This window comes from Ananas comosus, linkage group 13 (assembly GCF_001540865.1).
Source record: "Ananas comosus cultivar F153 linkage group 13, ASM154086v1, whole genome shotgun sequence".
Lineage (NCBI taxonomy): Eukaryota > Viridiplantae > Streptophyta > Magnoliopsida > Poales > Bromeliaceae > Ananas > Ananas comosus.
This window is the reverse complement of record NC_033633.1, coordinates 1,332,381-1,348,659: the sequence shown is the minus strand read 5'-3', so window position 1 is coordinate 1,348,659 and position 16,279 is coordinate 1,332,381. Positions and strand designations below refer to the sequence as shown.

General features: G+C 38.2%; 1 protein-coding gene across 1 annotated transcript; it reads right to left on the bottom strand.

Moving 5' to 3' along the window:
* LOC109719676 (protein DWARF 53-LIKE-like) lies at window positions 1,505-14,644 on the bottom strand. Its single transcript, XM_020246457.1, is given in 4 exon segments — window positions 1,505-3,422; window positions 3,965-4,214; window positions 5,676-7,032; window positions 14,458-14,644. Coding segments are annotated over 4 exon segments (3,552 nt in total). The 3' UTR covers window positions 1,505-1,664.

Here is a 16,279-nt window from a genome sequence, read left to right as displayed (position 1 = left end):
ATCATGAGCGCAACCGGGTCGGGCTAGGTATTATCGCCGGCACGACCCAGCCGCATAGCCCCGAGTGGTTCCGTTCTGGATTTTGCCTGGTCCTGGCGCGGCCCAGAGGTTCTAGGTCGGGACCTACTCGGAAGGGGTTTCCTAGATCGGAATATCCGAATGTCCGATCCGGAATTTTGAAGGGTTCAAAGATCGTAATGAGAGAAATCACCAATTTAAAAAATAAGAATACATCCTATCAAAATAGGTTTAATAGAAAGTTTGAATTTTTTCAAAATCAAAGAGATGTTTTTTAAATACTAAAAATTTAAAATTAAAAAACTCGTATCATGGGCAAGTTATCCAGTATCCATGCCGTGCCTAGGCCAAGCCCAGAGTCGTGCCGCGTAGGATATATAAGCCTGTTTTACATCAGCAAGTACAACATAAGTTGGCCGCGCTCAGCCCGAAATTTAAAACTTGGCTCAGTGTCTGGTTTACCTCAAACCACACTTGAGGTCAGTTTAGGGCGTGTTTTGTTTTGCCGGATCTCAGGCGCAGAAGTCGCCCATCTCATCAATCCACGAGTGCAGGTACGGCACGAGGCTGAAACTTCATCCCCTGCCCGGGTGAAGTTGAGATCAATCGTACAGCTGGAGCTCGCGACCTCCACCCTCCTGTGGCCCCACGAAACAAAAATGCCCTTAGCTCAAATTCTATGAAAATTTGCAAAATTTATTGCTATTCGTGTAGAGGAAATAACTTATGGATGCTGTAACGTTATGATTCTAAACAAGCAAAGTTTTTCAAAGTAAATTCTTAAATAACCTCTAAGTTGCCAAGCTTAACGCCAGCTAATGTTTTTTTGTTTTTTTGAGAAAAGGTAGAAAGCTACCCGCTTCATTTATAAAGCGGGATGAATTAAGCATACAAGATGGGGACAGCTGGGGCCTCCGAAGGCAGCAAAAGGAGAAAGCAAAGAAAAAAAGAAAAGGAAGAAAGTAAAACTTAAACAAGAAGAGGGAGCAGCTTGTAGGGTATCAACGTTGGCACAGTAGACTCCAGTCATTTATCAATCTGTTGATGCGCTCAAAAGAACGAACTGCGTTAGGGGTTGCGGCCCGAAAGATAACCGAGTTTCTATCTATCCAGATGACCCACCAGGTTGCTGCCAGAAAGCACAATAGACGCCAGCTAATGTTACAGGTCTAAAAAGAGTAGAGATACACTCTTCTACTTTCTTTTTGGCTGGAATCGCAGGAATTATATCTAAATTGAATCAGCGCTTTCTATTGTGCTTCAAGTAAACTGAGAAAACATGGAACTCCATCTATAGGTATACGTAATGTTGAATTTGTATTTCAATTTTTTAGATTCAGATATAAAGAGTATAGCTATCACAAATTTCATTGAGTTTTTGAGTTTCTATAATATTATAAATAGTAGTAATAGTATACCTACATCAATGTAGATGCAACAAATGAAACAACAAAATGAAAAGGAGAAAAGAGTAACACTAGAGTCTAAGCAAAAACCATATGATGATAAAGGCCAAGTCCAATATGCACACTAACCTGGTAACCAAAGCCCAACATAAAATAATTGGATTAACAGGACTAACACTTATTTCACACAAGAAATACTAATTCTACATTGTACACATAATTACAACAAACTCTAAATTGTCAGTTCAGGATTATTCTAGAAGGAAGGAGACCTCCTGGTACATACTCCTCCCTTAAAGTGTCCTCACAAGTAATGAGTCTAAGAAGAGTGGGACCAGAAAGATTATACCTTGGCTTTAACTCAACAAAACTCCTACTTAATACTTGTTCCAACCACGTATTTATACCTCCTCTATCTTCCATCACCCATGCTGTAGCAAGTATTTGATCCATCGCCTTTGCTTCAATCTCCAACATACAATTAGACCCCATGGTTTGACAAAAGCACTTAGTAATGTCCTTTATGATAGCATCGGCGAGGGCATCGAAGTCGAAAGCCGCAAAGTTCACAGCCTCATCCACCGAAGAGAATAAGTTCTCGACCCAATTCTCAGAATCATCCGATAAAGAGTCATTCTCATGGCTGCTGGTACTGCTTGTCTCATTCAAGTCGATCTCTTCGGCAGGATGATTCAAGTCTAAGAACGCATTCGATGCTCTGTTTGCCCTTTTCGCGGTCCCCAAGGAATCAAACTCTTTCTCTCGGTCACTGGAAAAATCCAGCTTTCGTTTACTAACAAAGACGGAGCTTAAAGAAGCATGCTTCTTACCGTGTTTACTCGGAGAAATCAACACTTTGCCATTTAGGTTATTACCACTAACATTAGCCGGGACGGATTCTACCGAAGTCTTCATCTGCAATCCCCGTGCTGCCACAACCCTTTCCTCTGAGAAATTACAACAATCGATCCCTGGGGAGAAGGATTTACCATATATGTTTTTCGTAGTAAGCACGAAGATGGCATTATTGGTACTAAACTCTCGCCCATAGGAATCGGGAAACTTCCCGGTTCGGATAGCTTGGGATAAGCTGCTCTGAAGCGGGAAGTCTGCTTTCTCTACACTGTCCAAAAAAATTACAGATGAAGGCTTTTTGCTTATCTCCCCTGCTATAAGATCAACACTTGTCTTCCCTCTCAAACTTATGTCGCTACGATTGATGCCATCCAGGCGACTTAGATCAATGGGGATGAAGTTTTCTTTACTTCCATAGACCAACTCTGCAAGGGCCATCGCGACCCTTCTTTTACCGACCCTATCTGGGCCATGAAAACTGAGCCAAATGCCTCCTTTTACACTCGCACCTCGACGCCTCTCACTGGTTCTCCATTGTACTATAGCCCGACTAATAGCACTAATTGCTTCCTCTTGTCGACCCACCTTTTCCAAGAGATCAGCACAAAGTGACTTGTAATTGCTTAAATCAAACTTTTGAACAATAGATGAAGCTCGACAATGTTGGTCAAAGGAAGAAGCACCATTAGAACAATTTGAAGGCTGTAGGAGCTCGCTAGCCTTCTTTGATTGAAGAAACCCGGATTTCTCCTTTGAATGTTCTTCCTCGTTGGAAGGAGGTTCTTTTGGAGTGGCCAATACCAAATCTGTTGCTACCGATGTTATAGATGACGGTGAATCGAGCTGTTCGCTTTTTGAGATTTTCTCATGAAGTTTGGATAGGAAATCCTTATTTCTCGGTTCTGGAACAAAAGGTAATGAGCTGGCACTGTCTCTTTGGCTTGGACTTGCGGTGATACTGCCATTTTGGTTAATGGTACTTTCCCTATCAGAAATAAAAGTAACGCCGACAAATTGTGGAAAGAATTGATGGTTGTCAGCATCAAGCCTATGGGAAACTCGATGGACACGGTGGCAGTAGTCATTCCACTTCTTCTGCAAATCTGTGATTTTGGAGTTCAACACTGATTTGTCATCCTTAGCCTGCACTGAAGAAAAATGAATGTTTTTTACACGTACAAAAACAAAAAGAAATCTCCTAGAGAAGTGTTATTTGGGAGGCAAACAAGGAAAGGAAAGAAAAAAAAAACTACCAAGGTTTTAGGATAAGAATATTTTGAGAACCTGGGCTTAAATATACTACCAAGCATTATACTTATACATACATGCACACCCCTGAACTTTCCATTTGCATATTTACATGATACATCATTGCAAAGTCTGAAGTTTCACACATTCCATTGAAAACTATGAGAAAACATCATCCTTGTACTCACGAAAGTGCCCCTCAAAGAAACATTTTCCGATACGAAACCAACTCTCCCCCATGAATTGGATGATTCACACCCTTGAGGTAATTTTGTAAGAAATTGCTCCTTTGAGTGGTACATGACTACATGTGAATAAGGTTGGATCTTATACAGGTTTACACGCCCAAGAATGTAAAAGTGCAACCAAAATAGCAGATAGTATTTGCTGCAAAAAGTATAAGCATGAAATCATGAAAAGCTGCTCTGTGAACACACCTTCGCCACATCTGATCCATCATTAATGTTGACCATATTAGGTTTGTGAAGCCAGGAGGAAGGTAAATTTGGCTGGTCTTGATCTTCAAAAGCCGATGAATACTCCTTAAGAATAGCCGTGACTTCTTGCTCATAACAGTCGTGACACTTTTGGCACCGGAGCACCGACGAGTGCTGAGTCCTCGGCAGGCCCTTTGATTCACATGTTGAAGGGAAAAATCCCCCAAACGGAACAAACGAATCCATCAAGCTGGAGGAAGAGGATAACAGTAAGTTTTCGATTAAAGCAATCGGTGGCAACTGTTAGCGCACAGATAATAGCACAAGAATTCCCCACCTTGTAAAATTCCTCCATGTTATTAAAATAAAGCAAATCTGATTATTTTTTTTTACTTATCTCATGCTTGTACTCACATATAATACTTGCAAGGCTATTCGGCTCGGTAAATAGTAGTATAATCCATGTTATCAAAATTAAAGCAAATTTGATTAATCTGTTATTCTTATCTCATGCTTGTACTTGCTTATAACACCTGCTTGGCTACTTCGCTCGGTAAATAGAACTATATTCTATCAACAGCTCATGGAAGAGTTCTTCATGTAATACAAAAGATGTGACCATATGAAAAATATGACCAACCAACTTTTCTAACATTTTATCATTTCATTCAAAGACTAAAGAAGTATTCCTTAAAGTGATTTGTTTTCTTTCTTGTTTTACTTATTTCAGCTTTTGAAAAATTGGTTATTGCTTTTACAGGGGCAGCTTTCAAGGGAAAAGCTTAAAATGCTTAAAGCCAGAGCAGCAAGATGAGTTAACAATATAGTACTGATTCCCAAAAGGAAATAGAGGAATCTGATGCGAGAATCAACGAACAAGAATTCAGAACCCGTGAACATCAAAGATACCAGTAAGATCCCTTTTTAGTTGGCAAATTCTACAAGCAAAAATCTAATTTCAAAGGCATTTTTGCTATTCATGTATTCAACATAGATAAAGATGTCTAACATAGGAAACAATTATCAGTTTCTTACCACAGTATAGACTTCTTCATTCACTTCTCTGTCAACAGCTATGTTGGAAAATTATAGATAATAAAGCTAATAATCTTGCTAAAGAATTTATATCTACTGACCTCCACCTATAATCTACGAACTGGGAGTGTGATACAGTCTCCGTATTTGTTTATCCACAGGAGCACCTTTTGAATAACCGGAATGACTGTTTGGTGTTCTTCTTCGGTCGGGCACACTTCAAAAGCATATGTTATTACAATCATACTTCAACATATTTTTACGCTCGCATGCTTGGGTACACATATGTAAGTCTATGTAAGGCTCTTACAGTTGCTAATATTATATAACAAATAGAAATCCGCTCACCTTCTAGATATAATACATCTCTAAACAGTTTAGTCACATATAAACGATAGAAATAAAGGCTGATTTTGCCAAGCTGAAGCATGTACATGGCTACAGCGGAAACATTTTTTAGAACTTTGAATCCATTTCTTAAACATGAGGTGTGGCTCCAAAAGTGAAAAAGGCTTCTACCAAGTAATATGCTCAAACAAGACAGAGCTTAATCACACAAGTAATCAATTCAGAGATTCAAAACTGCCCCAAAAGAATAATCAGATGGAATTGTTTAAGAACTGAGAATGAAACTTTAATGGAATGAAGGATTTTATGAAAGCATTAAAGAACTCACCTGGGTGGCTTGGAGAAGGATCCGCCCATGTTGCTAGCCCTAACAGAGGTGATGGGCAACAGCTGCAGCTCCCAATCCTTGTCCACTAATGGATACTTGGATAGGAATTTGAGGTAGGTTTCGTAGGTCGCCGACCACCCCACCACCCACAACCTCCCCCTGTAGAGCTCCAAAACCCTAGTGAGCTCCGAAACCACGAGGCTCCCCTTATCCTCTCCTCCATCGCCTTCGTCGCCGACCATTCCCTTGAGGTCGCCCACGCTCACCACCAACCCGGGCTCCGCCGCGCCCCGCGCCGCCTCCTCGAGCCGATCGGGGGGGTCGGATTCGAGGTCGAGGAGCTTCAGCCCGCGGAGCTCGGGGGGAAGCGCCGCCCAGTCCTGGCGCTCCACGGCGCGGGCGAAGTCCTTGGCCGCCTCCGCCGCTCCGACGCCGACGAGCAGGGGATTGCGGCCTCCGCCGCCGCCGCCGCCGCGGCGAGCGAGGACGTCGCCGATGCGGCGGAAGTTCTCGGCGGCGGGGGCGGCGGCGGCGGCGGCGGCGGCGGCGGGGGAGGAGGAGTCGGATCCGGGGTGGGGGAGGGGCGGAGCGAAGGGGAAGGCGAAGCCGCGGGCCTCGAAGTCGTCCCCGGCGGCGAAGTTGCAGAGGAAGAGCGGCGGGCACCGCGCGGCGCGGGGGAAGCGGAGGATCGGCGGCGGGGGGCGGAGGATCGCGAGCTTGATGTCGCAGCTCCGGAACCCGGCCTCCCCGAACACGCGGCTCACCACGGGGTCGTCGAGGATCGCGAGCACCAGCTGCTGCAGCTCCACCTTCACCCCGGAGAACGTCGAGCTCGACGCCGCCGCAGCCGCCGCCGCCGCGCTTGCTTGCGCTGGTAGACCGGGTGGAACGTGTCCGGGGTTGCGCCCGCTGTTCGCCTGCGACCGCTTGATCGCCGCCATGAGCGAGTTCGACACGGGCGCTCCTCGCGCGTCGGCGGAGCGGCGCGGTTATGCCCCGACCCAGCGCCGCCGCCGCGAGGACGAGAAGACGAACGACGACGACGACGACGGGCCCGATCGAGGCGACGCCGAAGCAGAGCTCGAGGCCTTGAACTGGAGCCTGGGCGAGTACGCCGCGCTCCGCGCGCGCGCGAGCGCGTTACGCAGGATCGCGGGCGACTGACGAGGACGGCGAGGGCGAGGGCGAGGCGAGGGCGGCGACGACGATGTCGTCCGTGACGTCGACGTCGTCTCAGGACGGGAGAGGAGGCGAAGACGAGGTGGAGGGACCTCGTCTGGCGTGGCGCCGGCGCCGCGCCACGCCAACGCGTCGTCGAGCGCGCGCGCCGCTCCCCGCCGCCAGACACTGGCGCGCGCTGCTCACCGGCGTCGGCATATAAAACGATTTCTCTAACCGAATTTAAACGATAACGATCTCTCCAAATTTTATTTTTAAATAAATTATAAATAATTATAATAATATCAATAATACATTTTATCATATATTTTTTTATATATATTATATATAATATATATAGTATATATATATATATATATATTTTATTTATTTATTTATGTGTGTGTATATATATATATATATATAATATATAATATATATATATATAGATATACAATATATATATATATATATATATAATGAATCGATGTTTTGGAAGGAGGGGGTTGGGAGTTGCTACACAGTCTGCTGTAGAGGGTAGTGCGAGAGGTGTAATATAAAATACAAAAAAAGATATAAATAAAGAGAGAAGAGAGAGAGAGAGAGAGAGACACCGAGGAGGAGGAGGAGGAGGGGGAGGAGTAGTAGCGCGGAGCATCTCCCAGAAGTACTCGCCTGGCTAATTATATTTATTATATTTGGGAGATGTAAAGAGAGAAGGAGTGGGGGATGATGTGGTGGGACCCGTGATGAGAGAGAAACATGAGAGAGAGGGAGTAAGAGAGAAAGAGGGGTGTGTTTGCAGATAGATGCCTGAGGTCGCCACCCGTCGCTCTCCGCTCACTTTCTCTCGCTTTCTCTTTCTCTATTTCTCTCTCTCTCTCTCTCTCTCTCTCTCTGGCCCGACGAGAGGGAGAGGAGAGATGCTGCGCCCACTGGCCGTCCACTTGTAGCGCCGGTGGGACCCTCCGGAGGGGGGGTGGCGAGGTCGTGGTGGAGATGGTCGGGGTTACTTCGAACCTCATCATACTGTACAGCTACTCGTTCTATTTTACTGACCAGATTTAATGTATCTGTTTATAAATAATAATTTATATTTTAATTTTTTATTATATATTTTTTTTAAAGATAGATAACACGTTATCCACTTCGTTTATTTCATTTAAAAATAAACTTAGTTAAAAATGTGAATCAACTAGGATTCGAACTTGGATCTCGGATACCAACCATCAAGCCCTTTGCCACTTATTTTACTCTAGGGACGGTCAGTTTTGCACCTTATTTATTACTTTTTAAAAAATAGTGCTACATGTAGACTCTTGTTACATCTTATTTATTACTCTTTTAATATCAAATATTTTATAATACTATTTAAATTTTTTGATCCGGACGTATAATTCACATCTCATTTTTTAAAATATATCAATAGCTTTTCTCTGTTTAAATGGTAGGCAAGTTGAAAATTTGTTATATAAAAATCTGCAAAATTGATTTCTAAACTCTAAATTTTATTTTATTATATATATATATATATATATATATATATATATATGTACTTCGAGCTATATCATATATTTCACTACATACATATTTCATAAATTAATACTATTACACTATTCTCACGGCGCAACACAAATACGACTGCTTTTTTTACACAATACTATTCATAATAATGGTTGGTAATTCTTGATGGACAGGGTAAACGCAGAAAGAAAAGTTCGAATCCACAAAGTCTATTTCGTCGTGTTTTAACTAACCTAATTCTAAACAAAATAAAAAGCAAAGGCTGCAACACATGTGAAAAATAAAAATAAAAAAAAAATATCAAGTGTTTCTTGATGATGTGGGAGACCCGAGACCTGGCAAGTCTTCTTATTTGAAGCTGCTAGATTTTGAGGAGGGAAAAGAGGGGAAGTCCAAACTATGGAACCCTGTTGCAAAAGATCACGGACCAAACAGAAAAAAAAAAAAAAAAAAAAAAAACATGGAGAGCGAACCTATTCTCTGCACCAGCTGTATCCCTACATCTCATACATCGCACGCAACAGCCAATAATTAATATCCCAACATGATCGATACGATCTACAACCGTCCGAAGTTTATGATTTTCTTTTTATTTAGGAAAACTTTAAATATTCTTTTTGTGGTTTTACTCTTTCTCATTTTAGTACCCTATAGTTTAAAATGTATCAAATTAGTATCATGTGGTTTCGCACTTTCTCACCTTAGTACTATGTGGTTTAATATTTTATTAAAAAAAATAAAATTACAGGATACTAACTTAATACCAAAATAAAACCACAGAGTACTAATTTGATACACTTTAAACCACAGAGTACTAAAGTGAGAAAGCACGAAACCACAGGGTACTAACTTGATACACTTTAAACCACATGGTATTAAAATAAAAAAGTACGAAATCAGAGAAAGGGTTTTGAAGTTTTTCCTTTTATTTATAAGATTGGGCCTTTTTAACATATTAAAACAAGCTTAATTAATTAGTATATTTTAATTTTGAGATCTCCCATCATAGCATTTTTTTTAGAAAACCTCAGATACTGTGATTTTATTTTTCTCTTTTTATTATTTTCTTCACTAATTTTTTTCGTTAAATTAGTGACAAAGTTAAAATTAAACGGTGCTAAAGTGAATACTTGGTAAACCTAAATAGAGTATCTGAAGTTCTTGTATATATAATTTAACGAAATGTTAACGGGGGAGCTAACGAAAATAGAAAAATGAAACCACAGGTATTAAATTGATAAATTTTAAATTACGGGGTACTAAAATATGAAAGTGTAAAATTATATGGGTAGTATTTGAAGTTTACTTTTTTTTTTTTTCTTTTTTTTGGGAGAAGATGTAGTTATACACCGGGTGCAGGAAACAGTTTCTATAACGAGGTGGGGTGTCGGCTTTCGCGGGCTTTTTGGGGCATGTTTCGGCGACGGGTGGAAGCGTAACTGCCGGCGCGTGGGCCCCGCCACGCCGAACAGGTGCTTCGCTGTCAGCTGTTGACCCGCCTCGGCACGCGTGTTTGCTGTTCTGCGGGCGCCTGCGGATCCCCCGCGAATGTGAACGCCTTTACGTGGAAAGTGGACACGTGTCGCACGTTATTCGCCTCGAATAAAATTTTCGTCACTAAAATAAGAATAATAATAATAAAAGTTTAAGCCGCATCAAATTCATTCACTTTTCTTTTCGCTTTGAAATTCGCTTCATAATAAGTTAAGTTTGATTTGTCAAAAATAAGTGTTTTTTTTTTTTTTTGTGAATTTCATACATATCGGTACAAATATAATGTATTATAAATATATCTCTATAAAATTAAAATTTTATATGTTGTCTTTACAAAAATTTTAATGTTTTCGAATATGTCTATCGGATTTGTTACCGTTAAAGTACTACCTATTTTATAAACAAAATGATATTTTTGTCATCATAAATATATTTTTTGAAAAATTTCAGCTGTTAATTGAAAAGGAATTGTAAAAAAGTCACTTCATTAACTAATCAGGATTAAGTATTTAATATATAGTTAACTAAATTTTTCTAACATATTCTAACGATAAGGACATATTTGAAAATATCAAGAGTTTTGCAGAAACAGTATATAAAAGTTGAACTTTATCGGAGTATATTTGTAATTCACTATATTCGCAGGAATCCGTATGCAATAAACCCTTTTTCTTTTTTTTTTGCTCGAGTACAAAAATTAGAAAAATAATTTAATAGAATTGAGCTCCTATATTTTTAAAAATATCAAGTGATTGGTGCTTAGAGGTCTTCGGCCCTTGAATTAAAGGATATGCTGTTAGGATGATATATAATAATCCTCTAGGGTTGAGTCGATGGTTGGTTAAATAATATAACCAAATGGATAGAAATGATTAAGCAGTAGATCTAACGGCAGAAAACTTACAAGCACGAAGTGCTCGGTGCTTGTAAAAGCACCATAGCCGGACTCGATTTAATATAATATAATATGTGTTATATATATCTAGTAATAAAACATACTTTGATAATATTAATAATTTTTTTAATTATTTCAATAATAAGTTATATATGGTTCAATAGAACTGGGACATGGTGTGAGAATGTAGAGCTTGGTCTCCTTTATTAGTAAAGAAACTGGCCTATAGTAAAACGTTCTAGAAATTAATCTCGAATTTTCAAAATAAGTAATTAATAAGTATAATATGCAACCTTCAAATGACTTTGAATATTGAGATCTTTTTAAAATCAGAAACATAATGAATACATATTCACCGTCCTAAAAGACCATCATATTAAAAGAATTTTTATGTATTATAAATATTATGACTTGCGACACGTTGGCGCTTAAAGTATTGTATTTCACATCTAATGTTTTAATATTTCGTCCTAATATTTTTAAGATTGAGTTTCACAATCCATGGTGCATTAGGTCCCCCCTAAATTAATAACAATTCTTTTTGACCAATGATATCTCATTAGTTGCATGTGTTAAATGTTTAGTGAGATGTAATAATTAACTAGTTTTTCTTATTGTGCCATGATATGATCACCAACAAATAAGGAAGTACACCACAACAAAAACAAGTATTTTTGAAAAAGATTGGTGATATCTTGTGATTTCAATTTGGTAAATTAGTTGCATATATATATATATATACTTTACTATGTATTCCCCAATTAACATATCCGTCATTTTTTTTGGGTAAACTTTATAATTTTGCACTTTCTCACTTTAGTACCATGGGGTTTAAAATATATCAATTTAGTGCCCTTTAGTTTTATTATTTTTTTTTCTTTTCGTTAGCTTTTTCGTTAATATTTCGTTAAATTACACACAAAAAACTTTAAATACCCATCTAGTTTTATTGAATATTCACTTTAGTATTTTTTAGTTTTAACTTTGTTACTGATTTAAGAAAAAATATTTAGTGGAATTGAAAATAAAAAGAGAAAAATGAAACCATAGGGCACTAAATTGATACACTTTAAACCATAGAATACTAAAGTGAGAAAGTGCGAAACCATAGGGGCCGGTGTTTGAGGTTTTTCTTTTTTTTTTTTAATAGATCAGGGCCTCAGTCATCCTCTCATATTAAAAAATTCAATGGTATTAACAGAAAACATCATTTGTCTTATATTTCTCGAAAGCATGTAAAATACATATACAACTGACCGTCCCTAGAGCAAGTGGCAAAGAGCTTGATGGTTGGTACCCGAGGTCTCAAGTTTGAATCCTAGTTGATTCACATTTTCAGCTAAGTTTATTTCTAAATGAAATAAACGAAGCGGATAGCGTGCTACTTATCTCTCAAAAAAAAAAAACAAAAAAAAACAAAGTGTTATAAATAAGCAAAAAATTTAAGAAATATGATCATTACTTAGAAATTAAATTTGATGGAATTTAATAAACCACAATGGTTGGTAGACACCTCCAAAACTTTAGAAAACAAACAAAAATATTAAAAATTGGTAGACTTTGATATAACAAAAAATTCTTTTATATTAAAAATTGGTTGGTTACAAACACCATTTTTTTTTTTTTTTTGTTGGTGCCCTTTAAGCTTCTGCACATCTCTATAATGGAATTTAAGCAATCAACTTACGTCAAAGCGTTAACGGGTCAAACCAGACTCTTATGTAGAGTACTCATCACCCCTATTAAGATTTATGTGACTTAAAAAGAAGATAAGGATCCAAATAGTTAAGTTAGCTGGTGTCAATCTTATCCTCATCTTAATAGAATTGGGCTCCATTAAATTTCAATCTGATCATATATATACATATAAATTAGGTCACTATTTAAATTCGTAAGCAGTGTTTAGTCGAGGAACTAAACTTTAATCCCAACTATTTTCAGATGTTGCAAGACAGCTCGAATAATTTTATTTTTAACCAAAAATACTATCTTTAGTAACATCTGAATAAACAGAATAAAACTTTACTGAAAAACTCCCTAATAAGGACTAGTGTTAGCTGTAAAATATCACCGGCTATGAAACTTGTAAAGATTATAATTTGACGGTTCACGCTTGGCCTGCTTATTGAAAAACTATTTGTCTGATGGGGCCAACTTTCAAATCCTATAATTGGAAAAGGAAAAAGTAATATGGAAAAAAAACAGTGTTACACCTGTACATGGCTCTAGGGAAAATTATTGGCCACTTCATAATACCAAAAACCCTAAAATAAGTTTACACATTCTTGAAAATGACATGGGACTTTCCCTTCCGTTCAATATAACAGGATTATTATTGTTATGATAGTGAAAAAAATAATGGTGGTGGTGGTGGTGGTGGTGGTGGTGGTGGAGTGGTAAGTGTTGGTGGAGAGGGGAATAGAACCCCCCACCAAGCCCACACCACACACATCACCCTCACCCTTTTAGAATCTAAAAGCTTTGGAGTTGGACCCCTCTGAGGGCCCCACCATCCACCCCTTCTCAATCTTTATCCCTTTCTCCATGACTCTTCGATAGCGATTCGTATTCAGGCGCGCCTATTTGGCCTTACTGTAGAATATCATATTAGTTTATGAATTATTATTTTTGTAGTGACTCGACCCGCTTGCACAGTTCTTATGTTTAAGCGTGTATATAGTTCAACATCTAATCATAATCATTCGATGTGAAATTATTGGGGTGTCATAATTTGAGTAGTACTGTGCCTTCGTATGCAACAGCTTTTCGCCGTGTAATCAAAAGAACCATACCGAAGTTTCTACTGAAGGGCATGAAAATCTTCATAACTTTATTTGTTTTTGCCTTTCAAACGCTGACTCATGAGAGATGATCGTAGTGAAAAGCAAAAGCAAATGTTAGGCCGAATGAAAGGCGACGGCTAGTTCGATAGGCCGATGGAGCTTACGTAAGCGGTATTATAGATGAGTAGTTCGAAGATCACTGTGCACGCCTGTTGGACTTCTACGAAAAAAATATAATGTTGTTCGATAAAATACTCTCTTAGTATAGTTAGCAGTATTGTTAATTAGCGAAAGCACTAAATCTAAACATTTTTCAATAACTTTTTTTTGCAGTAAAATCAAAAACTCCAAATAAAAGTTCTTGCTTGTATACTTTAATTTTTTTCCTTTCCGGCTACGGTAGGAGTTCTATATTTTTCTAATTTCCACATGTCATGTTAATATGATTATTGCCGAAAGAAAAAGTAGAATCAGCGCCAGACAAAAATTCAATTTATTCTAATCAGCTCGAACTTTAAAATTTAAATTTAAATTGTTTATATAATTATTTTGTAGGGTGAGCTTCAATTTGCTTTCCTGAAGCTAAAAACATTTTTATTTGTTTTCGAAAAGCATCATGTTTGCTACTCTATTTGATGGTAGTTCTTTAAGCGAAACAAAAACAAAACTCAAAATAACTAAGTGCAACTTTTTAAACCACGGAGTCGTAAACTAAAAATGCGCTTAATCTTAAAAAGGAAGCAAATTAAAGTTTATCTTCTTTTTTTTTTTTTTTTTTTTTTTTTTTGTTCTTCTTTAAAGAGCAGAGAACTTTCTTCAGACTCTGTGTCAACCAGTTTAGGGTTTGAGTGAGGAACAGTGAAAGTGTGGTGATCTCTCTTTGTCTCTTACTATTTGTTTCCCTGCCTATCCCAGATTAAGCACATACAGGGAACACCAACATAAGTGTTTGCACAAAATGGGCAGATACAGAGAATCCAAGGTGTCCCCTTCATACCATCCCTGTTACTGGGGACAGGTGGGGGGAACTTCCCCTGCTTTTGGGTGATGATGAGGTTCATACAAGTTGTTGAAAAGGGTAGTAAAACTAATAAATGCATCATGGCCTTTTCCATGCAGCACTAGTAGGGGTGGAAACGAGCCGAGCTTGAGCAAGTTTATCTCAGCTCTATCTTGACTTGAAATTAATTTCGAGCCTAAATTTAGGCGCAAGCTCCGCTTGAACTTAATTCGAACGGAGCTCGAACGAGCGTAACTTCCAGTTGAGCGAGCTCGAGCCCTAAACGAGCCACTTGAAATTCTTAATATCATACAATTTATAGTTTATTTTTTTATAAAATTTTATCTAAAATTCGATTCGAAAATATTTCTAATAGTTCTATATACAAAATAAATATATGAAATGCGGTAGTATAATATTAAGAAAAATAATTTAGTTGAAGCGACTTTGTGAACAAGTGAGAGAGAGGGAGAGAGAGCAATTAAAGTAGGATTTTACTGGTTCCATTTTGTGGGCTAACTAATATGCCTAATAACCTAAACTCTATACACGTACATAAATATCTATATATATTTGAGCTTTACAAGCCTAATTCGAGTGACCCCAGTAATATTCAAACTTTGCTTGAAATATATTTTGAGTTTTTTTTTTTTTTTTTTTTTTTTCTGTTCAAGCCCGGCTTATTTAATTTCGAGTCGGGCTTCAAGGGAGCCAAATACCGAGCCGAACATGAGTCGAACACCAGTCGGCTCACTCATTTGACAACCCTAAGCAGTAGCAACCTCTGGTCATGTGAAATCTTAACCCTAGTTCTTTTGAATTGTGTGTGCGCATGTGTGTGTGTGTGCGCGCGTGAAACCTTAACCCTAGTTTTTTTGAATTGTGTCTGTGTATGTTGGTCGAATTTAATACCTCGTGCTCTAATATTATGTGAAACTTTTGTTTCTCTTTAAAATCTTCAGCTACTAGAGAACGATACTTCTAATATTTTATGTTCAACAGTTTTTGTATATTTTTGCTTCTAGTACTTTTCTCTTCTTGGATTTTTGTCGTAGTGAATGCATGGTACATAAGACAACAATGTTTACCAAAGATTTTTTTTCTTTCTTTTGATCTTGTCCCCAACCCCCTACACCCCATAATTATTTCTAAATTTATACTAATTTTATAATCCAATTTAGAAGTGTGAGGTTGGAGTTTTTCTTTTCTTTTTTTTTTTTTTGAAAAACTCAGTTGAGGAATTAAGCCTACGACCTTTAAAACAATAATCTAAATAACAACCACTTACGTGATTTTTGTTTTTAGCGTAACAGAGACAAGTCAAGCGCAAACATTTTATGTCCAAGATCACTTTTAAAATTAGGTAAACATACACATCCTTTCCTTATAGCTCTACCTTTTAAGCTTTTATTTAAAATAATTATTCCTTTTTAAAGAAAAGGTTGTGAGATGGGACCCACGCGAGTAAAAATTCTTAAGTTCGAATCTTTCCAAACTCCTCTTATTTAATTCTCTCTTTTTCTCTCTTTCCACTACCACGCGACTTTGGTCTATTTCTTCGCAAAAAAAAAAAATAAAAAAAAAAAAGGTGACTTATGTCTAATTAAGGATCACCAATAAAATTAATATGTGTTAAGACATAATATTTTGATTAGTATACATGCGAAAAATGGCCCAAAATATGAAACTTAGAGAACCCCAAACTTTTTCCACTTCAGAAAATGGTCCCCCACAAGATTCCTAGAGGAGA